The sequence below is a fragment of the Panthera leo genome, chromosome C1, assembly GCF_018350215.1.
Source record: "Panthera leo isolate Ple1 chromosome C1, P.leo_Ple1_pat1.1, whole genome shotgun sequence".
Classification (NCBI taxonomy): Eukaryota; Metazoa; Chordata; class Mammalia; order Carnivora; family Felidae; genus Panthera; species Panthera leo.
Genome location: NC_056686.1, coordinates 25,093,891 through 25,120,745, shown reverse-complemented (window position 1 = coordinate 25,120,745; position 26,855 = coordinate 25,093,891). Strand labels below are relative to the sequence as shown.

The 26,855-nt window shown below is 48.7% G+C and overlaps 1 protein-coding gene across 4 annotated transcripts in view; it reads left to right on the top strand.

Annotated features, from left to right (window-relative positions):
• The window catches only part of PHC2 (polyhomeotic homolog 2), a 115,982-nt gene that overhangs the window by 85,965 nt on the left and 3,162 nt on the right, over window positions 1-26,855 (top strand). For 2 of the 4 annotated variants that reach the window (XM_042949479.1, XM_042949480.1), the window contains exons 10-14: window positions 17,043-17,245; window positions 18,960-19,089; window positions 19,934-20,048; window positions 24,003-24,144; window positions 25,271-25,547. In XM_042949479.1, coding sequence (XP_042805413.1) covers window positions 17,043-17,245; window positions 18,960-19,089; window positions 19,934-20,048; window positions 24,003-24,144; window positions 25,271-25,547 — 867 coding nt within the window. Of the gene's footprint in view, window positions 1-3,685; window positions 3,824-4,241; window positions 4,380-17,042; window positions 17,246-18,959; window positions 19,090-19,933; window positions 20,049-24,002; window positions 24,145-25,270; window positions 25,548-26,855 lie in introns of those variants that run through there. The other 2 variants (XM_042949483.1, XM_042949482.1) reach the window with 2 other exon arrangements.

Here is a 26,855-nt window from a genome sequence, read left to right as displayed (position 1 = left end):
TGTGCACAGCAGTCTTGGCCCGGATCTGTGACATTCTGAGCAAGTCAAGGAGGCAGTTCCAGTCATCAGACTAGGTGTGCCCTGGGAGCCGGGGTAGGGAGAGCCAAGAGACAAAGAACATGGGAAGTCAGGAGGCAGAAATGAGAAGAAAAGCACTTGGGGACAGAGTAGGGGAAAGGGCTATGAATGTCCTAGAAGGAATAGAGGATGGGATCAAGGAAAGGAAAAGCGAAAAGAATGTGGAGAAAGAACATCAGGAAAATTAAAAGACAGGAAGGAGGTTATCCGTTCTCTTGGCACACTTGCAAGAGTAAGGGGTTCACCAATTTGAAAAGCAGCCCATTTCACTGTGGAATCGCTCTAATGATCAAAAAGTTGCTCTTCAAATTGAGCCCGAACCAGTTCTCCTGGAACTTCCACTACTGGCTGTGACTGTCTCGTGAATTGTAACAGAGTCCATCTCTGGCAGTGTCTGGAGACAGTTACCATGTCTCTTTCCCCTCCCTCCCATTGAAAAAAGGAAAATCTCCAGGCTTGCATAGCTGAGATCTTTTGCTTTTTTTTTTTTTTTTTTTTTTTTTTTTTTTTTGTTACCCATCCGGTGTCAAGACCTCCCATTCCCACCATCTGGTCATTCTTGTTTAGCCACATTCTACCTTTTCATTAATTATCCCAAAGTGTGAGCCCCAAAATTAAGCACAGTAATTCCAAACATAAAAAGCCACCAGCCATCATAAGTTGGCACCTGGGCCTAGCTTTATAAGCCTTTCAAGGGGCAGGACTGTTTCCTATATCTGCATGGTATGGTAGGAGGGAACTGACATTTGTTTGAACACCTATTGTGTGCCAAGGACTGTTCCAAGATTTTCCTGAACTCAACTCATGATACCCCTGGGAGGTCAATATTATTGTTCCCATAATTCAGAGGAGGGAGTAAAAACCTGCAGAGGGTCAAGGTCCCACTGCTATTAAACTGCAGTGCCCTGACTCTGGCTCCAAGTATAACTCCCTCACCTTCCTTCATTAGCATGATACACCCAGAGCCCCACATTAGCTCCTCGGATGCAGGGGAATGACACCCTTGGTTCACCGAGCACTGAATCACCTGAATTCCAGAGGGTTGGGTTTGGGGTTTATTTTTCAGTTTGTTTTTGAGGTTTCTTTTTACATGGGCTGCTATCATTCCAGGTCTCCTCACTCTCAAACTTGTACAATTTATATTTTGAGCCAAAATATAGTTAATTATATCTGTTAAATGTTATTTTGTGAACTCAGCCCATAGTTCCTGCCTAGCCAGAACACAGTAATAGTTAATAGCTAATATTTACTGAGCCTTCTCTGCCGGACTTTTTGTGTATTTCCTCATTTAATCCTGACAGTAACCCTCTGCGACAGGAACTTTTATCATCTCCATTTTAAAGATAAGAAAACAGAGGCACAGAGAGGATAAGGGAAGGGGCAGGAATGTTTTATATCTGAATTTTGTTATTCATTATATTAACTCTTCTGCTTAACTTTGCCACCTGTAAATTATATAGCATGTTCTCTTTGTCTTTAACCAATTTTCTGATAGAAATATTGACTAAGACCCGACTGAGGACGCATGCTCTGTCTGCAGGTTGGTGATAACCTACATTCTTTGTTCAAGTACATCTTATCCCACAACTCCTAAATGAACTGACATTTGCCTAGCTTTCTCTATCTTCTCTATAAAGCTCTCAAAAATCTCTTTCTGAAATCTATACATATCACAAGCATCCTGTTCCTGAGGTACTGTCTCTTGAGAGAAGTAAGCTTTGCACAGTGGAAACTATTGTCAACCACCCAAGTCTTAAATATTTATCAATTCTGTATATGTTTGCATGCCTGCTCCATGCAAAGCACTGTGGGATGGGAAGTAATATATAGAGAAATAAGGTCTGTACCCTACGTTCAAAGAGCTTAAGTTCTGCTGGGAAAGATGAGAAATGCACAGGAAGGAAACATACAATAACAACCAAAATGTGCTAAATGCCATAGAAGGATTATGTGTAAGTGCTTTAAAAGTTAAGAGGGAAAAGTTACTACCACGTAGAGATTATCAGGGCAGATCACTGGGAGGAAGTGGCGTTGTTCTAGAGCAAGGGTTGGCAAACTACATCCCAAGGGCCAAATCCATCACAACACAAGTTTTTGTAAACCATTGAACAATGGTTTTTACGTTTAAAAAGTTTTTTTTAAGAATCAAAAGAATACTTCATGATATGTGAAAATTATATGAAATCTAAATTTCAGTGTCCATAAAGTTTTATTGGAACACAGCCACACTTATTCATGTGTGTCATGTGTCTATGGCTATGTCCTGCTACAACAGCAGAGCTGAAGAGTTGCAACAGAAAAAGTATATCCTGCAAAATCTAAAATATTTGCCATCTGGTTCCTTACGGAAAAAGTTTGCTGACCATTTGTTCTTGAGCCCAGAGTTTGAAGGATAAGTGAGACCTAGACGTGCAGAGGTGGGGAAAGGGCAATCTAGGAGGGACTAGAGCAAGTAAAGTCAGGGAGGCAGGAAAGTAGAAGTCGAGTATTCTATCCTATGTTACCTTTGTTTATAAGTGTAAGAAAGGAGGTTTGAAAATTCGAAGAAAAAAAAAGGAATAAGGAAAAGAGGGAGTGAAGTAAACAGGGCATATAAAATAAATGTAAGACGCAGGAACAAAGAAAGGGATGAGGCCTGAAGGAAAAAGGCAGTGGGAGGGGAGAATACGAATGCCAAGAAAGGCAAGAAAATGGGAAAATGTTGGGAATAGAAAGAAGTCAAGCATGGAGAAAGAAGTTCGTGTCATCTATTCCTGATAAAGCTGGGGGGCGGGGTGGTGGGAAGTGTTGAGTCACCGTTGTACATCTTTGGTATCCCCTGCAGCTCCTAGCGTTATCTACTGACTAAGAATGTGCTTGCCACGACAATTCAGTTTAACTCAGTGTGGTTTAGGAAGAGAAGAAACATTTATTGGGCTCCAACTGTGTGCCAAGCACTGCAGGCAATTTGTGTAAATGTCCTCACTTAACCTTCACAGTAAGCCTAAAGAGTAAGCATTATCCCCGTTTATGGAGGTGTAACTGGGTCACTTTGGTCATTACTTAACATCTGTGATCCTCAGTTCCCAGTGGGGAGAATAATGACTACTTGTAGGGTTATTGTGAACCCTAAGTGGGAATGCGTGCGCGTAGGGCTTGACACACTACTGCTAGTCGTTATTATTATTGCTCCGAATTGGCGGGGCGGGACTCCACAGTCCACCACCGCACTGGGGACTTCCGACGGGCCGCGCGGCGCTCGCCTCCCTAAATCGAAAGCCCAAGTCCCTAACCCGCCGCCGGGCTCGAGGCGCCTTCCGGAGGGCGCGGGGCGGGGCCGGCGCGGCTGCACAAAGGAAACGCGCGGCCCGGCTTCCGCGCCGGCGCCCCGCCTCCCTGAGGCCCCGCCCCGCATGACCCAGGCCCCGCCCCGCGCCGCGCCCCGCCCCCGGCGGAGGCGGCCGCGGGAGCCCTGCCGGGACGCGCCGCATTGTCTCCGCGGCGGCTGCAGCCCTCGAGCGCCCGCCGCGCGCGCGCAATCCGGCCGCCGCCCGCGCCCCCGCCCCGGCCTCGCGCCCCCGCCGCCCTTTGTTGACGCCGGCCGGGCCGGTGCGGTCGGATGCGCCGCGGCAGCCCCGGGCCCCGGCTCGGAGGCTCCCGGCGGAGAGGAGGCGGCCCGCCCGGGCCCGGGACCCCGTGCGAGGCGGCGCCCGGCCGAGGGGCTGCGTAGGCCCCGCCCGGCCAGGCCCAGCCGGGCCCTGGACAGGTCAGTGTCCGTGGCGGGGGAGGGGTTCACGCCAGGAGGGGGCCCGCGGCCCGCGCTCGTCGCACTGGAAGCCGGGCACCGCCCTCCGGTGCCACTCCCGGCCCGGGCCTGCTCGGCTGCCAGGCCGTGCCAGCCCGCGACTCTCGCCCTCTCGGCGCCTGGGAGGTGCCCTTTGCCTCCCCCGTCGCCGGGGACCCTGCCTGCCCCGCACTCCCCCGGAAGCCGCTGTGTCAACCTGGGCGTGCCGAACGCTTCCGTGTGTCCGCGCCCCTGCCCCCGGTCCCCGCGCACCCCACCCCCACCCCCGTCCTCCGGGGACGGCCATCCACCGGGGGATGGACCGGCCGTTTAGGGCCAAGGCTGCTGCCGTCCGCCGCGCTCTGTTGGTAGGGGACTGCTTCGCTTGGAGGGCCTGCCGCTTCGCTGGAGAGTTTTGTTTTTAATCTAGTTCAGTCTCACGAGGTTTTTAATTGGATGGAAAGGGACAAGCTGTTCTGTGTCTGTCCTGTCTTCCATTTTTAGAAGAGCGTTTTCTCCCTTTCTGTGCCAAATGAAGGTATACTGAATTGTGGATTCTTTACATGAAAATCGGGATTTGCGAGATTCTGTTTAAATTGAAGTCCGCAGAGAGGGGAATAATTTGCCCAAGGCTAGGTTGCCATTAGTTTAATGATGAAGCTACCATCTGAACTCCTGGCCCCTGACTTCTATATCATTGGATACCACCAGTCAGTGCCAGTGATCCCACCTCTTCGTCCCTTCCCCACTCCTGCCTTCGATACCTAAACAGATTTCACTGACATACTTTCAGTTCTGATCAACTTTCCTTTCCTGCCTACTCCATAGCCAGAATGTTCCCCTTCTTCCAGTGCGGTCTACAGACACACTCTTTTATTCTTTTTCCTGCTCTACAAATCAGTGACAGCTTTCCCCTTAGATGTCTCCCATCCTAGGGCTCTAATCCCCTCCATTAGCATATTGGGCCCAGAGGATCCCTTGTTGTGAAATAAGCAACCGACCTAAATCCACCATATGTCCCCGATTTTTCTAGGACAGCCCCAATTTAGAATCTTCCATTCCATTGTCTATCAGCCCAAGTGTCTTGATTTTTGGTTTAGAAAATAATGTCACTTTAACTGTATCAGACCCTGCTGTCCTGGCCTTTTCCAGCCATTTGGCTCTGGGGCATAACTGGGTAATCCAATTATCATTCACCTGGGATTTTTCTTCTCCTCCTGAGTCAACCCAAATGTTGGAACTGCCAGGATTCCTAGATGAGTCTGAAAATGACAGGCTAATGAAGGAAAGAAATTCCTTGTTGCACCTATATTTCTGCCTCCCTGCCCTCCCCATCTTTTATTCCAGTACAGGGCAGCAGACCTGTGGCAGTGTCTGTGGATTAGGGCTTAGGTTTAGGTCACAGGGATGTAGGGTCTCATATCATTCCACTGTAAAATAGGAAGAAAGTAACTAAGTGTGTTGATTATAGGGCAGAAGGTTCTGTCGGGAATCTTAAGATGCCTGCACAGCTAAAGTAGTTTTGGTTTCACCCAGATTAACACACTTTTATTAGGCTCCTGCTTCATGTAAAGCCTTGCCCTAGGCACTGTGGAGAATATAAAAGTGATTTTCCCACGTAGCCCCCAACATCTGGATCTGTATTGGGAAATATCCACCCTTTTTGAATCAGCTGATAAACTGTTTCTCACTGTTTCTGTCCCTAAATTCCAGTCCCTGCAAGGCAGGAACCAAAGTTTCTGGTTTGGCTCATTCCCAGGGGCTGGCTTGTTTCACAGAGGGTCCAGCAGATGGGTAATGGTGCTCTTTGGGCACCTGCCCTTTCCAGGCACTCTGCATCATGGGAGCCCTGCCCACCCAAGATCTGTTTCTAGGCTTGTCTACACACACTGGGAAGGATAGATCCCTTTTCCCCTCCAACCTTAATCTTGAGAAAGTAGGTGGTTTCTTGGTCTGTATTTCTGTTGTTCTTGAGTTGGTTTCTCAGTTACCCAACTGTGTTTTGCTTGAGCCGTCTCTCCTGTTGTCACTCCTTTTTTTTTTTTCTTTCCTTTTTTAAAGCTGTTGTTTTACTGAGATGTGGCACATAGATGCTTCAGGAACATTGGTATTTCATCATGTACTCACTGCCCAGCTTTTTCCAGTTCTCTTCCAGGTCCTGACATAATTTCTAATTTACCTTTGTCAAGCACACTCAACATCTATTATTTCCACTTCCCTCAAAGAAAGGAGGAAACTCCAGCTCTTCTTCCTCCTGTCCCTGTAATGATTCTCCTGGCTGTAGGCCTCGTCAGCTATTGCTTTTCTGCCTTTCAGTAGAGGATAACCTTTTAGGAAGCTGTTGTTCTGTTTCTCTGGACATAAGTCCTCTGTCACTGACTTTCTAGTCTAAGCTGATTGAACCTGAGACTTCTGTTCCTGCCACCAAGACCCCCTCCCCCATCTATGACCCTGTGCCTGTTACTCACTCTGGCTCAGCCCCAGAATCCACTCTTTTTCAGACCACATCCTTCTTCCTGCCTTACTCATTTCCTGTCTCAGATACTTGGGATCCTTTAGTTCTGATCTTTCCAAGGGAAAGAGAATAAACTAAGAGAAGAGGAATACATGGATAGATGGTCTTATAAACTTGAGCTGTTCTTTCTCTGGTCTTACACACTCTCACATAGGCTGTCCCCTCCCTAGGTTTTCTTGTTTAAGAAAAAAAGAAATGATGACTGTCTCAGGATTAAAAACCCCCACATGTGAGTTCATGTCTTTTTGTCTTTTTTTTTTTTTTTTTTTTCTACTGTTGTGAATGTGGAAAGACAAGAACTTATCCTCAGACTCATCCTCTAAGTTTCTGCCCTCCTTTGGGCTGTGGGCCTCAGGCTAGCCATTTGGTAACCATTTGCCAAATAAAGTTCACCCACATCCTATCAGAGTCCCTTGCTGGATCAGTAAGCCAAAATAAAATTTAAATTTACAAAACTAGGGAGTGCAATGGTGGTTCGAGTTCTGATAGTGCTGCCCCATGCTAGTAGGCTTTTTACCAAGGGTTTTATTTCCCCCCTCTTCTTTGAGTCATTCCAAGTTCATATTAAAGTTTCTCCCAGCTATTCAATGTCATTTGATCTCCAGACAGACTTGGTCCCGCCCTCAAAAAGATTCTCTTCTGAAGAGATACATCTACTAGAGAGGAGAGTCGGGAAATGAAAATAAGGAGTCTCCATGAATGATATTTTCTCTTTTATTCCCTTTGTTTTGAGCCATTTGGCAACTGGAAGATGAAGATGATGACTTTCTGTGGTCAGGAGGAATGTCACCAAAGTGGCTGGAGAGAGGATGCTATTGTGTTTTCCACCCCCGTGGAAAAGCAGGCTGGGGACTGCTGCCTTATGCAATCTGCCCTCCTGAGGCCTTTGTGCCAGTAACAGAAATGACTCTCTCTGCAGTGACTTGGCACCTTGTTTGTTGGAAAACATGGCTGGACTACCCCTCAAAGTGGATGTATGAACGTGTGTAGCTTTAGGTTTTAAGAGCTTCTATGGCATGGTTCAGACTATAATGTGAGTCACCGTTTAAAGATTCTGCTGTGTTTTATGTTAAAAAACTAAGAAGTGTGCCTATTTAAGATTACTGATTCATCTCTCGAATAGATGCAGTTTCATTTTGAGCACTAACTTCTTTCAGAATTTCACTTGGAATTACTAGCTACATCAGACCACTGATTTGAGAAACTCAGAGGCAGACCACCTTGAATTCAACTTCATGACACTTGAGGAGTGGTTAGGAAACTAATCAACCATTTGTTTATCCAAGACAAAAACCTTAAAGATTCTGGATTTTGTCCCATCAGTAACAAAAGTAGAGAATGATAGACGCAGCCAAGCAATGGGCTGTTTTATAGTTAAGCAAGAGTTATACAGTTATGAATGTTAGGGTTTTTTTAAAAAATTTTTTAATGTTTATTCATATTTGAGAGAGAGAGAGAGTACGAGCAGGAGAGGGGCAGAGAGAGAGAGAGTGAGAGGAAGATGGATGATCTGAGGTGGAAGCAGACTCTGTGCGGACAGCACAGAGCCCGATGCAAGGCTTGAACTCACGGACTGTGAGATCATGACCTGAGCCAAAGTCGGGTGCTTAACTGAACCACCCGGGCACCCACCAATGTTAGTTTTTGAAGATAGAAGGTGTAGTAAGAACCATAACGCATAATTTAATACATTGTTGTGTGATTCATCCTAAGATCATCTCAGCCAGCATGGTAAACTTAACAGGTTTTTTTTTTTTCCTTCCCCTTCCAAATTATTTATAGTTTGTGAAAAAGGATGTGCTTTTCTTTCAATTTCCAGATAATTTTTTTTTTTTTTTTTAGTTTAGATAAGTCTAGAAGAAGAGCACATTCTTTCTGCATTGCCAGAGAAAGGATTGTTATTAAACAGGGATTGCCAGTTCTGACATAAGTTCAGATGTTGAAGAGTATTGCCATTTACTATTAGGACAGCCTTTAAAGCAAATATCTGTTTTCTGGATGATTTTCTTCTCAGCAGAGAAATTTATTATAGCTTCTCTTAAAAAGAGATGACTGTCAGATGGAGTGTCCTAACCAGCTCTTCCCCAGTAGATTAGAAGGACCGGGCTCGACACTGAAGATCGAGACTATTGGCAAGAAAATGAGAGCTCATGACCACCGGGGGTTATTGTTAAGGCCCTAGCTGCATGGCTGTTATGTCTCAAATACTATATAATTATCCCTAGTTACTGATATCTTGAGCGTATTTGAAACCATCCGTATGTGACCTAAATCCATACAATCCAAATCTATATTAATCCAGTCTGTACTAAACCATGTTTAAAACAGTCAAAGCAAATGACACTTCAGATGGAAACAAAGTTAATACCAGTCAAATACTGTTTTTAACCTTCTTAGGTTTTTTTTTTTTTTTTTTAATTTTTTTTTTTTTCAACGTTTTTTATTTATTTTTGGGACAGAGAGAGACAGAGCATGAACGGGGGAGGGGCAGAGAGAGAGGGAGACACAGAATCGGAAACAGGCTCCAGGCTCCGAGCCATCAGCCCAGAGCCTGACGCGGGGCTCGAACTCACAGACCGCGAGATCGTGACCTGGCTGAAGTCGGACGCTTAACCGACTGCGCCACCCAGGCGCCCCTCAAATACTGTTTTTTAAAAAAATCGATTAAGTCTATATTTTCAGGCCTCCAGTGGTCAGTATTAATCTGTTCTGTCAGCTGATTGGTAGGATAGGAAGGTGATTGCAGACTTGGACAGTGGTTTCAGGAATGGAGTGATGTTTTCCAAGAGCAGAAATGATCGGGAGGATTGGTTTGCAAGTTAATATCACCATCCCATTATATAGATAAGACAGCTGAGGCTTAGCTTTTTCCCCCTCTCTCTGTCTCCCTCCTCCTCCTCTTCCTCCTCCTCCTCTTCTTCCTCCTCCTCCTCCTCTTCCTCCTCTTCCCTCTCTTCCCTCTCCCATTTATCTAAGAATATTAGTGCTCCTGCACTTGGTGAATAAATAAGCATATCAGGCAACATAATGGCCTTTACTTTTATCAACCTGAAAATTATTAGAGGATTCACTAAATATCTCTAGTCGTTTGTGTGTCTTTTTTTAACAACTGGATTTAACAAGAAATCCATCTTCCATAATTTTACCTTCAGCCTTTAACTTCTTTCCACAGGCTAAACTGCCTTTGTAGTTTAGTTGCTCCAAAGTTATCTTTTCTGGTTTCTGGGGTTCTGCACTTCTCTGTGATACCCTGGGACTCCTTACGAAAGAACTGTGTACAAAGGGAATGTAGTGAAAGAACTGTGTACAAAGGGAACATAGTGGTTGTCTCATCCTTTGGATTAATCACTGTTGAAGGTGAATTGAGACCTTTGGTTTGCCCCGAAGTCAAGTGCATTTCTGTTATGTTGTAGTCATTGTCAAAGTGGAAGTAACTTTTTTCCCTGAAGCCTGACCTCAAAAGGACAAGGACTTGACACCCTGAGTAGCCCAGGGTGTCTGAGGAACATGAAAGGTACCTGAGTTTGGGCCAGTGGGAGAATAACTCTGCCCCGAGGCTACACGAAGCCAGGCTCTATGAGAGCGAGATTAAGAGATTAAGGCGGGTTTCCTAATCTCTCAGGTTTCAGTGGTGTTAGCCCTCCTGTGGCCAAGTCCTGCCTGATCCGTGTGTTGTCCCTGCATTATCTTATTGAATCTTTACTGCAGCCATGTGAGACAGGTCTAAGTACCCATTTTACGGATAAGGAAACTAAGGCCTAGAGTAATTTGTCCAGGATTACAAACTAGGATTTAAGCCTAAGGGCTTTCTGATCCTAAAGACTTAGCTGCCTTGTAGCACAGCTTCTAAATGTGATCAGCGCCACATATCTTACATATAAAAATTCTATTCGCTGTAACCTTGTAAGATAGGCAGTGTGATCCTCTTTTTTATAGACGGAGAGACTGAGGCTCAGAGCAGGTACCAAGTGCTCGCAGCTCACAGGTAGTCAAAGGTGGAGCCAGAGGATGAACCCAGAGCCAGAGTCTTCCTCTGCCATGCTGACGTCCACCTCCTGTGATCTTGAGGTCTCTCGTGCACAGCCTCTCCCACTGGTTCCAGACATTTGGTCTTTTGAAGTCCTAGCATCCGCCAGGGAGCCGTGATGGGAGAGTATCTGGGAGCCTTCGGCCTCCGCCTTGGATCCCGCGACAGGTAGCTGCGATTCCCAGGTGCGCCGACCTGTCCTGTGGGAAGTCACCCCTTGGCCCTGCAGGTGCTGCTGCCGAGTCTGCTGGGTCCGTGGGCCGGGAAGCCGGCCCTGCAGCTGTTCGGAAACCCCCGTTGCTCCCGCTGTCCTGACCTGTATGGGGGAGGGTGGCTGTCCGCTCCATTGATTCCTGCCTTCATCGCCGGGGGTGGCAGCTTGGAAAACATTCAGCTGTTTACAATTCAGCTTATGCACACTGTGGCTGGGGATTGTGGGTGAGTCAGAAGGGCCGCTCTCTCGGCCTGTGTCCTGAGAGACAGCGTGAAAGTCAGCTGTATGGTAATGGCTGCCAGGGAGGAGGAGGAGGAGGAGGAGGAGGAGGAGCCCTCCCTAGCAGATGCCTGGGCCGGAGCCGCTCAGCCCGGATGCTTCAGGTCTGAGGAGCACGTCTGCCCTCCGGTCCTCTTAACCCGGACTCAGCAAGGTCGTTCGGCCGTGTCACTGAGAGCGGGTGTGGGGCTACCCGGCTCAGCCTCCCCTTGCGTTCTGCCGGCCGGCTTCCCCGCAGGAGTCCAGGCGTGGACCCAGAGCCTCGCCCTCCTGCGACTGCTCGGCCAGGGGCCCCGGAGCCCCCTGTGACAGGAGCCCCCTGTGACTCTTCCCCTGAAAAAGTTACGAACATTGGGCATTGGTGCCTCCTGCCTTGTGATACTCAGAAGACCCCCGGGGTAGGAAGGGGCCTGCGGTTTCCCCGTGACTAAGAGCTCCTTTTGTGCATGTTTTAGAAGCTACTGTCTTCCACATACAAGGCAGCCACCCTTGCCTTGGTTCTGAAATGCACACTTTTCCCCTTCTGGAAAATTCAGATGCTAGACTCCAGTCCTGTGTGATCTAGTGCCCATGATCCAGAAGGATCACTGTCCACTCCCACCCTTCCCACCAAGCCTGCTGTCCCGAAATTGGGAGGAAAGCTGTCTGCTTATCTGAGTGGCTCACAGCAAGGTGTGAATGACCACAGGTGTCTATTTACATTTTAAAGGTTGTTAACCAAATGATTCTCTTTAATTGATGGACTCGTGAGGTCCCAGGATGGAGCCATCGTCCTCCTTCTCTTGCCCCCTTGCCCTTTGTCCCCCCATCTACCTGTGTCTGCCCACCCCTTTCTCCCTCGTCACCACCCCCCTCCCCGCCACTTCAGTTTCCTACTCCCCCCCCCCCCCACCGTGGGGCGGTGGTGGGGATGCCAAAAAACGTGTTTATGAAATATCTGACCTTCCTCACTTTCAGAATGGCACCAATTTCTTTACTTCTTTCTTTCTGAATAACTAAAGAGACTGTAAGAGTGGCTGGTGGGGTTTTCCGCTGCCCTCAGCTTACTGTGCTTTGTTACTACCCACCAGATCAGCTGCTGTCTGCCTCCTGGATATGGTTTCCCTGGGCGTTCACTTCGCAGGCGCTCCACTCGGGCTCTCTCTAGAGCAAGCGGTTCTTCAGGAATCCTGCTGTCCCCCATCCTGGCCACATGATTAGGCCTGCTAAGCTGAGGCACAGTGAGCATGATTTCAGAGCCAGGGGCATGGAGAGAATGCTCTCTGTTGTATAAGCAACCTTGTTTTGCCATTTGTCGAGCAGAATTTGCTGCAGGCAAATGACCCATGTTATCACCTACTTTGCTTCCTTAAATTCTTTATTAACTTCATTAGCTCTTACTCCTGCTGCAGTCAAGCAAGGGTAGTTAGAAGTCTTGTAAATTAAAATACTCCTCCTGTCTGGAGAAGATAGAAATGAAAGCCACGGACCACGCTGAGGGGGCAGGAGACGCTCCGCTTGCCTTCCATGTCCTCTGAAGCAGGTCTTCAAGGACTTGCTTTAGGGGCACACAGAATGAATAGCCAGACCACCTGATATGCCCATAATAACTGTTAGTACTAAGCCATGTTCCAGCATAACTGATTTTTGTTTTATCTGCACACGTGGAGAACATCAGACTTAGTTCTAAAATGACCCAGATTTCGCATAGCTGTGGCCATCCAGACCTCTGTCTTCAGTGGGCAGGAGAGCTCAGCCTCTCTAGACACCTAGTGACTGCCCCTGAGGCTGGGGCCATTTTTATAGGAGCCTCCCAGGCTCTGCCTCTAGAGGTCATCATGCTTTCCAGATGCCTAGAGCCCACACCCATGTTTCGAAGGGGCCAAGGAATCCAGCACTCCAGCCTTCAGGACAACTTAATGCCCCTTCTTGCTGAAGAAATCCCCACCCTAACGGGATGAAATGGGCTAAGGAATAACTCTTGTTCTTCGTGACCAGGTACCCAGAAATGCCGCTCCTATAGGAGGCACTGGCCTAGCTACTCTCAAATCATTATAGCCTCGGAAAGTAATTTACAAATCTCAGATGGTGTCAAGTTCCCTGTCTGAGACTGAGGAGACTGGCGAAGACTGAGACCATGGGTTCCAGATGATCCAGTTTAACAGACATTAAGTAGCTGTCCTATAGCGGGCATGGGTTAGTTCCTGAAGATACAGAGGTAACAAGACATAGCCCCTGCCTAAAGAAACTTGCTCTGCCTAGCACAAAGGACGAACCCCAATGCAGATAATCTCACAAACAGGCTGCCGGGTGGTCCACATTTCTGCCAGAACCTATGAATGAGACCAGAATTGAGAGGCAACCTAGAGGTTGAGACCTACATAATGTTAACAACTGCCCCAGAACATATGTGCTGTTCATTCCTATCTGCATACTTGGCCCTTTGTGGGCAGCTTCATTAAAAGACTAGATTCTCCCTCCCTGTCCTGCCTCCCGCCCCCAACCCCCCACCCCCAGCCCCACCACCCGCAGCCTGTCGTGCTCACGGCATCCTGGCCTCCACCTTTCAGATTTGGGTGCCTAGTTGTGTATAATGGCTTTTGAGACCTGTGGAAATCTTCAGCAGCACCACCAGCCTCAGGACTGGTCAAGAGAATTGAGAAAGCAAGAATTCCTGAAATAGAGTCTTTCTTTCTCTCTATCTTTTATCTGGCCGCAGGGCCGGCAGGACAGGTTTCTGCAAGTTTCACTATTAAGCTGCTTTCCCTCCAGCAGGCTGCAGAGCAGTCTGGGAGAGCGGGAAGCAGATTAAATTAATCTCAGAGTGCTGAGCTTGGCAGGGGGTGAGATTGTGTTTGGTCATTCCAGAAATAGCCCAGACTCCTTTGTTCCTAAAGCAGATGAGGAGGCCTTGGCCCACAAGAGGACTGCCAAGCAAATAGTCGCAAACCTTTGTATATTCGTAAATCGCCCTCCCTCTGTCCCTTGGCTTCTGTCTCTTCTGCAACCTGCCCGTTATAATGGGCAGTGATAGCTTCTAACGTTAGGGTGAAAGGGTTTATTTGTTTATTCTCCTGCTTAATAAGATCCTTCTTTTAAGACTGAGATTCCAAGAAGCCTTTGCTTCCCAGAGTTAAGCATCGGCTCTGTAGACTCGGAGCTACTGAAATGTATCTGTTCACTACTGTATTTGGCGTGAGGGAGGAATCTGACCTCAGGAGTTCTGCCTGCACCGCCCCGTCTTGCAGTGCTCCGGTGCACATTAATAGACACTGCTCCGAGACACAAGAGGGGAGGGAGTAGTGGTGGGGGAGGGAGAAGAATCAGGCAAGGATGGAGAGATCCCATAAAAGGAGACAAGGTATCAGAAGCAGTTTGGTGATGAATATCTAAAGAGCCAGAGGTGGGAGTGACCCCAGAATTCAAGGAGAAAGGAGTACTTCCACAGAGGAATTATAAACCAAAACAAGGGAGTCCTGTGGCTCCCTCCTCCTGTGCTCTCAGTCAGGAATGTGACCATGTTTCAAAGAAACAAAACAAAAATCTTAACCAACCCCATCTCCTAGATCAGTGCGCTTGAGTTTTCTGTTGGTGTTGACTGGGTCCCTGACTTTAAAGGATGTAAACAGAGAACACCTAGGATGCTGATGAACTTGCAGCCTTTCGTGGAAGGAATAGAAGAAGCAGAGGGCTTTTGGCCTGAAGGAGAGAAGATAGAGTGTGGTCGTGAGTGATACGCTTTCTGACACCAAGAGCATTTCGTGAGCACTTCTAGTGTGCTGCTCTGTCGGGGGATTATCTCCTGCGGTCCTCATAGCCACCTGACACTGTAGGGTAGGTGGTGTTACTGTCCTTAGTTTACAGCTAGTGAGAGAGCTAGTCTCAGAGAGACCACGACTTGCCCCTAATTCGTTTGAGTGATAAAGACCAGTCTCTAAGCCAGGTCTAAGCCTGTGTTTTTGCCCATTATACAAATGCAATTGGCCTTCTTCTGTATGGTCTTAAGGAGCAGAAAGGTGGGCAGAAATTAACAGGAGATAGATTTTTGGCTCACAGGAAGGAAGAACTTTTTAACCGAACTGCCCGCACTGGGAACAAACCACTCCAGAGGTAGTCCGTTCCTTTGCCATCCAGAGCTGTTCAGACAGATGCCCCAAAACCACTGGGTGGTGGGAGTATTACAGAGAAGGTTCAAGCATTGGTAAGGGAATGAACCAGACTTTCTAATCTTGTGATTCTGTAATCTGTAGTTCATTAAAGAAGTCAGGAAATATTTTACTAGGCTCTAATTAGATGTAAATTGCCACCATCTAAAAATAAAATGTTAACTTCTATAGTCAGCTCTATATTTTAACAGCATTTATTCATCAGTTTAAGTAAAATACATGTTTTCTTGCCTATTTAAAATATTAAATAAAAGAGAAAATGTAGTTCTGTAAACGCAGGCTTAAATATTTAACATTTAAAAGCAGAGAAATTTAATTTGATTGATTTGATTTGATTTGATTGACCTGGTCCTCCTAGTTATCCATGGGCGGTTAAGAAAAGATTTTTTGATGTAGTTCCCAAACACCTTCATAGTTTAGAGAGGCGAATTCCAAAGGGGAAAATTTTCATCTCTACAGTAAAGTCAAAGCTATCAAAAACTTTTTTTTCAAACGACTATAAACACTTAAAGGAATTTTTCCAACTTGCTGGTGTGAATGTGTCTCAAACAAAAATTAATTTTAAAAAATCTCATCATTCATATCTCTTGGATGGCTCGTGCTCAGCTCTGAAATTTATTATAGTTGAATTACTGAGGTCTGATTAGTGAAGGCATGTGTCATAGTCGATTCTTTTCTATCAAAAAAGATTTATCCTGGTTTATTGAGCATTAGGACTGCTAATAATAAAATGAACCAGCTATAAACCTTTTCTAAAATGTGTTTATTTTTATTTCTTATGCTACATATCAGACTCTGAATTCCTGTTCCATGGTGAGATTTTCAGTGTTTAACATGAAATAAGAGCATCGACATACAAAGTTTTATGCAAAAATTACTAAACTAATGTACTGAAATCGTTTTTCAAGAATGTAACACACACAGGCAGGGTTACGCTTAATATCAATAGGCTTGTTGTAATAAAGAAATGGCTTTTTCTTTCTCTTTTTTTCTTTTTTAGGAAGTTCCAGGTTACAGGCAAATTCAGCTCACACAGTTGGTGTGGAATGGGCCTGGGAAGGGGGCGGGGAGGGGGCTGCAAAAGTGAGGTAATGAGGGTCTGTACCTCTAAATCATGGAGCAGCTCAGGAGAGGGGCCGACAAAGTGGAGAAGAGGAGGGTCCCCTGTGGTGTGTTCTGTGTAGGCACCTTGACACGCTTTTTACAGCACGCTGTCAGGTCCTTCAGAGGAAGGCCAGCAGGCCCGCAGGGGAAGAGACCTCAGGAGGGGAGGACTCTGGTTGGCTAAGGACTGGACTGGATGTGGAGCTGAGAACAGGGAAGGGGCTTGATCAAGAGCACAGGACCAACAGAAGCAGCATAGAGCCCCCCACCTTGGGGGAGAAATTGAATGCAGGTGTGTCTTAATGCGTGACCCCCAATAACCAGCCTCTTATGGATAGCACCGTGTTCACTTGGGGCTCAACCCTCGTGTTCCCTTTGTGTTCATCTCTGGGGTTTGTACTTTGACCTTTCACAGGCTGCTTAAAATCTAATCCTTTTCCTTGGAAAACTTTATAGAAGGTTTAACCTCTCTCCCCCAGACCCCATCACACCCCAAGCCCTGTACCTAGTGCAGCTTTTCATCCTGGTTGTAGTTATCACCTTAAATACATTCTCTCCCTTGAACTGAAGATTGCCTTGTTTGTCCAGATCAATATTGACTGAGGTCTTAACTCCCAAAAGAGAATTATTATCTGTTTGACTTGGTTAACTATTCTTAGCTCAGTTGGGAAATTAAAAAATACTGCTAGCTGATTAGCTGCCTGGTTGCAGGACCGATTATAGTCCCACTTGGTGGTGTGTCCATCAAACCTGCCAGTTTTAAGTGGGTCATTGACAGAGGGGACTGCTTGCTTTGCATTGTCGTTTGGCTCCATGGAAAAAGCCAGGCACATGCTGAGTCCCTGCCCTTCCTTCTGCTGGTCTGGACCCAGTTCTGACCTCCCCTGCTTGTGTTTTCCTACTCTCCCCTTGTACAGAGACAGGGCAGGGCATTGTTCATGCACTGACCGACCTCAGCAGCCCCGGCATGACCTCAGGGAACGGAAATTCTGCCTCCAGCATCACCGGCACTGCCCCCCAGAATGGTGAGAATAAACCACCACAGGCCATTGTGAAACCCCAAATCCTGACGCATGTTATCGAAGGGTTTGTGATCCAGGAGGGGGCGGAGCCTTTCCCGGTACGGACTACTTCTTTTCCCCTCTTTTTTTTTTTTTTGTTTTTTTTTTTTTGAAGTATATTTTGGATGTGTATTAGAATATTTTTACATTTCCGTGTAAAATGTCCAAAAATGTAAACAGTTTGCTTTTTCCTTGCTAATTTCCCCCCCGCAAAAGAATGTCAGAGCCATTTTCTTTCTAGGATTGAGTGTCTTCCTAAGGTCCAGAAGGGATCCGTGATTAGGAATAATTGGCAAGGTCCCTTGGTTAGAAGTTATCCACACACAAACTCAGCCATGTTCCTGCCTGGTGATGTGTGACCCCCTTAGTTAGAAGGGAATTCACATTGGGGTGTTGGGGGAAAGATGATGGGTTTGGGGAAATGAGACCTCGTTCAGTTTTGAATGCCAGAACCTCTGAATGGCAAAACTTTAGCTAATTAGAGAACAAAAGGAAACCGTAGAACAAAATTTTCAGGATGTGAAGAGAAGAGAACAGGGTTGTAGCCTGAAGCTTCTTTTCTGGTGACAGAGCCTTGAAAAGAGAATGAATGAGAGTGAGGGGTACTTTAGAAAGGCCACAATCCGATGTCTCCGATGAGAGCATAAGACCAAAGGGAAATATAAAAGAATCAAGAAAATGGCTTGTTAGAACAAAACACCCACAGCTGATTCTGTGCGGTGTGAATTGGTGAAGACAGGTGATGCTCTTATACAGGTGGGAGGAGCCCAGAGCCAGGTGCACACCGGCCTCTCCTGTGATGAGATTATCTGGCTGTTAGAGAATACCATCTTCATGGGATGCCATCTGCCTTCTGCTCATTCTTCGGGTCCCTGAGTGGTTGGAACAGTCAGCAGAAGACTCTAAGCTTGATTGACTGAGCTGGCTGAACTGCCCTTCTAAAATGCCAGAAGACAAATAGGTTCTTGTCCTCTTTCCCTCTGAAGGTTGTTCAAGGCCTGTGGCAAAGAAATCTACCTGGAGCACCTTAGCTATAAGTAGCTCCAGCCCTGTCACGTCCCCTCCCTCATTAGACTAGGTCTTGGCCTTGGTCTCCTAGAGAAACACCAGAAACCAACCGATCTGACAGGGCGGATGCAGATTGAATGGCTCCCCCACGGCATCGCCCCAGAGATCTAGCCACCAGGTTGCCTGCACAGAGGCAACGAAGGAAGGACCAAGAGTGAATAAGCCCGTCTAGATCCTGGCAGCCACACAGGGCATTTGCTCTGTGGCCCAGAGTCCATTTCCTCCTGCTCTCCTCCATGGCTGCCTGTGTCTCTGGCTTGGGTAGAGCAGCTGTAAGGTGGGGAAAAGTAGGAAATGAAAAAATGGTTGCCGAGTCCCTCTAGCGTCATATATATACTCACACACACGGCCTCGGCTGTATTCCTGCCCGGTGACATGTGAACCCTGGGTCCTGGCAGCTTCGCTGGTGGTGATTTCTGCCTCCATCTCTGCCCCTCACTCACTTGGAAGAGTAGGTATTTTCCTAACCTCCTAAGCCGTCCTTTGGTCCTGGATTGAAGCCATCCCTGTACTTGGGGGACAGTTGGCATCTTGCCTCCTGAGCTGCTCAGCAGAATAGGGCCTTGAGCAAGGCACACTTGGATGATGATGTGGAGGCTGGCATCTGCACCTAGATGCTTTATATTTGTAATTTTGATGAGGCTGGATAACAAGGCAGTGTCTCCCACCTAACCCTCATGGCCTCCATGTCACCTTGTCCTCTAGGTGGGACGCTCGTCCCTGCTGGTGGGGAATCTCAAGAAGAAGTATGCACAGGGGTTCTTGCCTGAGAAACTTCCACAGCAGGATCACACCACCACCACTGACTCTGAGATGGAGGAGCCCTATCTGCAAGGTAGGCCTCTCACACCCCAAATGCCTTCCGATTTGGCTGAGCTGACCGGGAAGTAGACAGGGCCACAAAGGCAGGCCTCGCACACTTCCTCTAGCCGTATCCGTGGAGGAACCCTGGCCAGAGAGTGGGTTAACATATCGATCTACCAACCATTTCCCCCGGGCCCTGCCCCCTAGAAAACGAAAGAGGGAAAGTCCCTGCCCTCGGGGAACTGTTTGTCCCCCGCCTCTCCCCCAGCCCCGCTCTGGCCATGCACAGGATTCCAAGAGTTGCTTTTCCTGTGGGAGTCGCTGGCAGGAGGTGGGAGTGGGCAGGCAGGAGTGCCCCTCCCTCGCTGCCTCGGGAGCCGGCCCTCGGGCGCCACAGTGGCCAGGCGACGACTGCACTTGCAGCAGGAGCCACTGACTGAGTGGGGGCTGCGTAGGATACAGAACTCCTGGGTTCTGTGATCCAGGGCAACAGCCGACCAGACGGGTCACGGTAGGGTAGGATAATTCCAGATCAGTTGTGACAGCATCCAGAGTATTCCCCACGAGCCTCCTCTCTTCCAGAGGGGTGCTGATTCTTCACCACCTGTGTTTGCCTCAGGCTCGTAGCACTCGGACAGAAAACCTGTTAGGTGTCCGGGGGTCCGTCACCAAACACCACTGCTACTGGCCAGGGTGGAAGAAACGTCTCTTCCCAAACCAGCGGCGAAAGCAGATGGGCATTTTCCAAGCCAGACCACCACTGCATGCCACAGCTGTGGGGACATGAGGAGGAGGCAGAGCAGAGAAGGGAGGCCTCGTGGGGTCCTGTGGGGGTTGCTCGTCTTTACACTTACTCTAGTTTCCATACTTTCCAGAATCCAAAGAGGAGGGTACTCCCCTCAAACTCAAGTGTGAACTCTGTGGCCGGGTGGACTTTGCCTACAAGTTCAAGCGTTCCAAGCGCTTCTGTTCCATGGCCTGTGCAAAGAGGTGAGTGGCCTCAGCCCTGTCGCTGTGCCAGCCCTTCCGCCTCCTCAGGATCGCACCTCGTGTCGTGTCCTACCTCCCTTCAGCGATCGATCGTCCATCCTGGGAGACCCTAGGTGTAGCTTATCTGCATTCCGTCTTCCTCCACCTGCCTGGAAGTGGCACCGTGTGGCTAATCCGCCAGGTCCTGGAACCCAGAGCTCGAGTGAGCAGCCCCAAGTCCGAGGAGAGGAGGCAGTGCTTCAGCTTGGCTGTCCCTCCTGGGCCCCGTTGAACCCGTCCTCTTTCCCTGCCCTTGGAAGCTACTGTCCCCATCAGGCAAGCCCTCCAACAGAGGCTTCGCGCCAAGCCGCTGTGCTCATTGTAGATGTTCTCTTTGTGCGCTTCACCCAGCGTAGACCGATGATCCTAGTCAGACACAGCGTCGTTTACTGCGTGCCTGCCACGTGCTAGGCGCTGCTCTAGGCAGTTGATACGCCCTGGGTCATCTGGTCTTCAAAATAACTGTGAGGCAGACATAACTGCTGTGCCCTTCACACGCGCTAGGAAACTGAGGCATAGAGGATAAGTAGTTGTGCCGAGCGGCATAGTTGGGGAGTTAGACCCATCTGACTCCAGAGCCCTATGTGGTCGCCATACCACGGCAGAAGAGGCACCGATCCCAGAGCCCTGGACCCTCAAAGGAATAGAACTCTCTCAATCCCTAGGCAGAGAGGGGCTCCGCATGCCGGCTGGAATAAGGCTGTCCTCAGCCCTGTGCTGGAGGTAATCAGGGTACCTCTGTGAAGCTCTGCCAAGCTACAGGCATATCTCATTTTATCATGCTTCCCAGATACTGCGCTTTTTACACATTGAAGGTGTGCGGCAACTCTGTGTCAGGCGAGTCCATCGGCACCGGTTTTCCAACAGCATTCGCTCACTTCTTGTCTCTGTGTCACATTTGGGTAATTCTTGCAGTATTTCCCTTTTTGTTATTATCACATCGCAACGATCAGTGATCTTTGATGTTCCTGTGATTGTTCTGGGTTCTGTGAACTACTGCCACATAAGATGGTGAACTTAGTAAACGTCATGTGTGTTCTGAGTGCTCCACCAACCGACCGTTCCCCTGTCTCTCCCTCTCCTCAGGCCTCCCTATTCCTTGAGACACAACAATGTTGAGATTAGGCCCATTAATAACCCTACTGTGGCCTCTAAGTGATCAAGTGAAAGGAAGAGGCACAGGTCTCTCACTTCAAATCAAAAGCTAGAAATGATTAAGCTTAGTGAGGAAGGCATGTGGAAAGCCAAGATGGCCAGAAGATAGGCCTCTGGTTCCAAACAGTTAGCCAAGCTGTGAATGCAAAGGAAAAGTTCTTGAAGGAAATTAAAAGTGCTACTCCAGTGAACATGCAAATGATAAGAAAGCAAAACAGCCTTATTGCGGATATGGATAAACTTTGAGTGGTCTACATAGAAGATCAAACCGGCCCCAACATTCCCTTAAGCCACAGTCTAATCCAGAGCCAAGGCCCTGACTCTCTTCAATTCTGTGAAGCTGAGAGAGGAGAGGAAGCTGCAGAAGAAAAATCTGAAGCTGGCTGAGGTTGGTTCATGAGATTTAAGGGAAGAAGCCATCTCGTTTCATAAAAATGCATAGTGAGGCAGCAGGTGCTGATGTAGAAGCTGCAGCCAGTTACCCAGAAGATCCGGCTACAGTAATTCAGGAAGGTGGCCGTGCTAAACAACAGATTTTCAATGCAGACAAAACAGCCTGTTATTGGAAGAAGACACCGTCTAGGACTTACGTAGCTAGGGAGAAGTCTGTGCTTGGCATCATAGCTTCAGAGGACAGGCTGACTGTCGTGTTAGGGGCTAATGCAGCTGGTGAGTTGTTGGAAGTTGAAGTCTATGCCCATGGACCATTCTGAACATCCCTTAAGAATTATGCTACATCTACTCTGCCTGTGCTCTGTCAGTGGAACAACAAAGCCTGGATGACAGCACATCTGTTTATGGCATGGTTTAGTAAATATTTTAAGTCCACTGTTGAGACTTACTGCTCAGGAAAAAAGATTTCTTTCAGAATATCACTGCTCAAGGAGCCTGGGTGGCTCAGTCAGTTAAGTGTCTGACTTCAGCTCAAGTCATGATCTCATAGTCTGTGAGTTCAAGCCCCACGTCGGGCTCTGTGCTAACAGCTCAGAGCCTGGAGCCTGCTTTGGGTTCTGTGTCTCCCTCTCTCTCGCCCCTCCCCCCCCTCAAAAGTAAACATTAAAAAAAAAAATACAGAATGTCACCACTCACTGAGAGTGCACCTGGTCACCCACAAGCTCTGATGGAGATGGCAATGAGATTTCATGTTGTTTCCATGCCTGCTAACAAATATATCATCCATTCTGTAGCCCATGGATCAAGGGGTCATTTTGACTTTCAGGTCTTTTTTAAAAGTGCATTTTGTAAGACTCTAGCTGCCATAGATCGGGATGGTGGATCTTGGAAGAGTCCATTAAAAACTTTCTGGAAAGGATTTGTCATTCTAGATGCCTTTAAGAATATTCAGGATGCATGGGACGTGCTCAAAATAGCAACATTAATGGAGTTTGGAAGAAGTTGATTCCCACCCTCATGGATGACCATGAGGGGTTCAAGACTTCAGTGGAGGAAGTCCTTGCAGATGTGGTGGAAATAGCAAGAGAACCAGAATGAGGAGTGGAGCCTGAAGATGGGGCGGGGTTGCTACCATCTCGCGATGCAACTTGAATGGATGAGGAGTGGCTTCTTATAGAGGAGCAAAGAAAGTAAGAAAGTGGTGGGTGGAATCTCCTGGTGAAGATGCTTGTGAAGATTGTTGAAATGACAAAAAAAGGATTACATAAACTGAGTTGATAAATTAGTGGCAGGGTTTGAGAGGATTCCCAATTTTGAAAGCAGTTCTGTGGGGAAAATGCTATCAAACAGCATTGCACGTGACAAATCGTCCATGAAAGGGAGAGTCCATCACCATGGCAGACTTCATCGTTGTCTTATTTTAGAAACTTGCCCCAGCCTTCAGCACCCACCACCCTGATCAGCGAGCAGCTGTTGGCATCGAGGCGAAACCCTCCATCAGCAAAAAGGTTATTTATGACTCACTGAAAGCTCAGATGATGGTTAGCAATTTTTAGCAATAAGGTATTTTTTTATTTTATAAAATTTTTTTAACATTTATTTTTGAGAGAGAGAGAGAGAGAGAGAGAGAGAGACAGAGCACAAGCAGGGAAGGGGCAGAGAGAGAGGGAGACACAGAATTAAAGCAGGCTCCGGGCTCTGAGCTGTCAGCACAGAGCCCGACGCGGGGCTTGAACTCACAAACTGTGAGGTCATGACCTGAACCGAAGTCGGACGCTTAACCAACTGAGCCACCCAGGCGCCCCAGCAATAAGGTGTTTTTAAATTAAGGCACGTACTTTGGTTTTTTTAGACATAATGCTATTGCATGCTTAATAAACTCCAGTGTAACGTAAACCTTACTTTTATATGCATCAGGGAACAAACAGAAGTCATCTGACTCTCTTTATTGCGAGTCCTCTCTGGAACCGACCCCGCAGTGTCTGTGAGGTGCGCCTGTACCTCCCAGCAGGACTGCAGGCAGCTGTCTTCTGGCACCAGTGACGTTCAGTGTAGACTATGTCGGCCACGAGTTCTTCACATGACCTGAGTTGTCATGTTGAGCACTTGCCACATGTTAGCTCATGTCACTGTTGGACCGAGTTCAGGAAGTGAGCCGTCTCATCCCCAGCTCCAGATGAGGAAACTGAGGCTCAGAGATCCAGTGGCTTACCCAGAGTCACACAGCTAGCAGTCAGTGGTAGACCCAGGATCGGCGCAAATAGACAGACTCAGATGTTGCTGGAGAGCCCGGCTGCTGTCATGCTGCCCGAGGCCCGTACTCCCCATGACTGTGCTCTGACTTCCGTCCTTCCCTGACTCTGGCAGGTACAACGTGGGGTGTACCAAACGAGTGGGGCTTTTCCACTCGGACCGGAGCAAGCTTCAGAAGGCAGGAGCCACGACCCACAACCGCCGCCGGGCCAGCAAAGCCAGTCTGCCACCACTTACCAAGGATACCAAGAAGCAGGTGAGATGCCGGCTTGACACAAGTCCCCGCCAACTTCCCTTCTTAACAGGCCCAGGACACCCGCATGCCTTTCCCCCTGCTGACTAAGTATACTCTGTTATGTCCTCATTTCTCACAACCTTCTCAGGTCCCTTAAGCGGCCCTTGCATTTGGACCCATGGATGCTTAGGGGTGGTTTCCCTTGCCCCTTCCTCACCTCTCCCCTTCCAGTTTGCTTCCATCCTTCTGGGAGCATGGAAGTGGGGTCTCCTCTGCCTGGCCCTGTGAAGAGACAAACCGTCCCGGTTATCTCATGTCTCGCATGGAGGGCGGGGTGGGGAGGCAGCCTATACCCTTTCCCCCACATCTCATTGGTTCTTTTTGTTTTTTTTCTTAATGTTTATTTTTGAGTAAGAGAGAAAGAGCATGAGCGGGGGAGGGACAGAGAGAGAGGGAGACACAGAATCCGAAGCAGGCTCCAGGCTCTGAGCTGTCAGCACAGAGCCTGACACGGGGCTCGAACTCACGAACTGTGAGACCGTGACCTGAGCCGAAGATGGCCGTTTAACCAACCGAGCCACCCAGGCGCCCGTCATTGCCTCCTCAAACACAGAGCACTGAGTTCTTGAAGCCTCTACCAGGACCATGGGTATTCATTCGTTAACTATTTTGTAGCCCCAGCCGTATGCTGAGAGGCGCTGTAGCGCTGTGAGGCACTAAGGCTCTAAGTCACCCTGCGGGAGCCCACAGCCTAGTGGGACATTTCAGAACCTGATGTGTTTTTGCTGCTTGTTGTCATAAACCTCTTTAAGACTGTGAGGAAAGCTGCCATCCAACATGCATATGCCCAGGAAATTCTCCATGCTGTTTCGTAGACCACACCTGAAACCCATAGAGCCCTGGTTTAAAACCCCACATCTAGAAGAAACAACAGACATAGAGTCAGGTCATTGCCGTGCAGTGCGGTGCACGTGCCAGTACTGGGAGGACCAGAGAGGGGACAGCCCGGAAGATGCTTTGATCTAGGAATTCAAAGGTATATAGTCGTGGACCAAGTAGAAGGAGGACACCACTTGCTTTGCCCGTCACTCTGCTAGACGTGGGTGGTTCTCCCATCAGGAAGCCAACCGTTCTCCCTGCCCCCCAGCCAACAGGCACCGTGCCCCTCTCGGTCACGGCCGCGTTGCAGCTGACACACAGCCAGGAAGACTCCAGCCGTTGCTCGGATAACTCAAGCTATGAGGAGCCCCTGTCACCCATCTCAGCTAGTTCGTCCACCTCCCGCCGGCGACAAGGCCAGCGGGACCTGGAGCTCCCTGACATGCACATGCGGGACCTGGTGGGCATGGGGCACCACTTCCTACCAAGCGAGCCCACCAAATGGAATGTAGAAGATGTCTACGAGTTCATCCGCTCCCTGCCAGGTAAGACCCCTGACAGTCCCACACCTGCCCGGGATAGCATCGCCGGGAGAGAGGGAGAGACCTCCCCTCCCCCGACCAGGAAATGACTCAGTTGATGACTCAGGCTCACGAACGGGAGTGCAGAGATGAGTCAGTGAGGTTCCCGCCTGGAAGAGTGTACTTTCTAGTTCAGAACACAACTGTAAGTTAACTCCTGTGCCTGTAATGAGGTGTATTTGCTGCCATGGTGAGCCGGCTGTGTGAAATGCAGAGGGGACCGTGAGTCGACCCCGTGTCTCTCCTGGGACAGAGTGTGAGAGGAGCCAAGTGGAATGTAGGCAACCTGTCAAGGAGAAAGCCAGCAGAGGACTGTGTGAGCTGGAAACCGCGGGTGCGCAGGCCTCGGCCAGCTAGAGAGATGGCACCAGGGGGGGCGTGTGAGCAGAGGCGCACAGATGTGCAAGTCTGCCGCGTACCCAGGACTGCACACAACCCTCGCGGGGAGTGCACGTGGTTTTGAGGGCTACAGTTTAGAAATAAACCCTGGAAGGCAAACCTCACGTTATTCGCAGATGCTCTCCGTGGGATCACACAACCTCTCTACTGTTGTTTCTGCCCAGTCTCACCCAGCCGCTGGCCACGCCAGGTACAGAGGGGCTGCCACAGGCCTGGGACTCCAAGCCTGGAGTGGAGATAGCGGTTGAGAGCACAGCCTTGTGTGTCAGGACTGGGCTCGCATCCTGGCTCTGCCCCTTAGCTCAGTGTGTTAGTCATCCGTTGCTGCGCCCCCAGAATATATCCCCACACAGTCACTGTCGGGAAGGAATCTGGGAGTGGCTCGGCTGGGCAGTTCTGCCCCAGGGCCTCTCACAAGGTTGCGATGAAGATGTGGCTTCCCTGGGGCTGCGGAATCCTGTTCTGAGGTGCCGTACTGCCCTGATTCTCGAGGAGGGTATGGCTGCTCACAGCGGGTGTCAGTTCCTCTCAGTATGGGCCACTCACGCTTGGGTGTTCCCAGGATGTGGCAAGCACTTGCCCCACAGCTGGTGGTCCGGGACATCAGGTGGAAGCCTTGGTGCCCCTTTTGATCTAGATTCCGAAACCATGTGGTGTCACTTTCACACTGTCACACCGGTCGTAAAACCACGTGGTGTCACTTTCACACTGTCACACAGGTCGTGCCTGCGGGGCATAAAAGGGAAGCCAGGTTGATTTGGAGCTGTCTGAGGGCTGATTACCATAGTTCCCCAGTCACTGGCCCCAGTGATTCATGTCCCTCCCTCAAGTAGACCACCCCCACCCCCACCCTGACCCCATAGGCCTCATTCC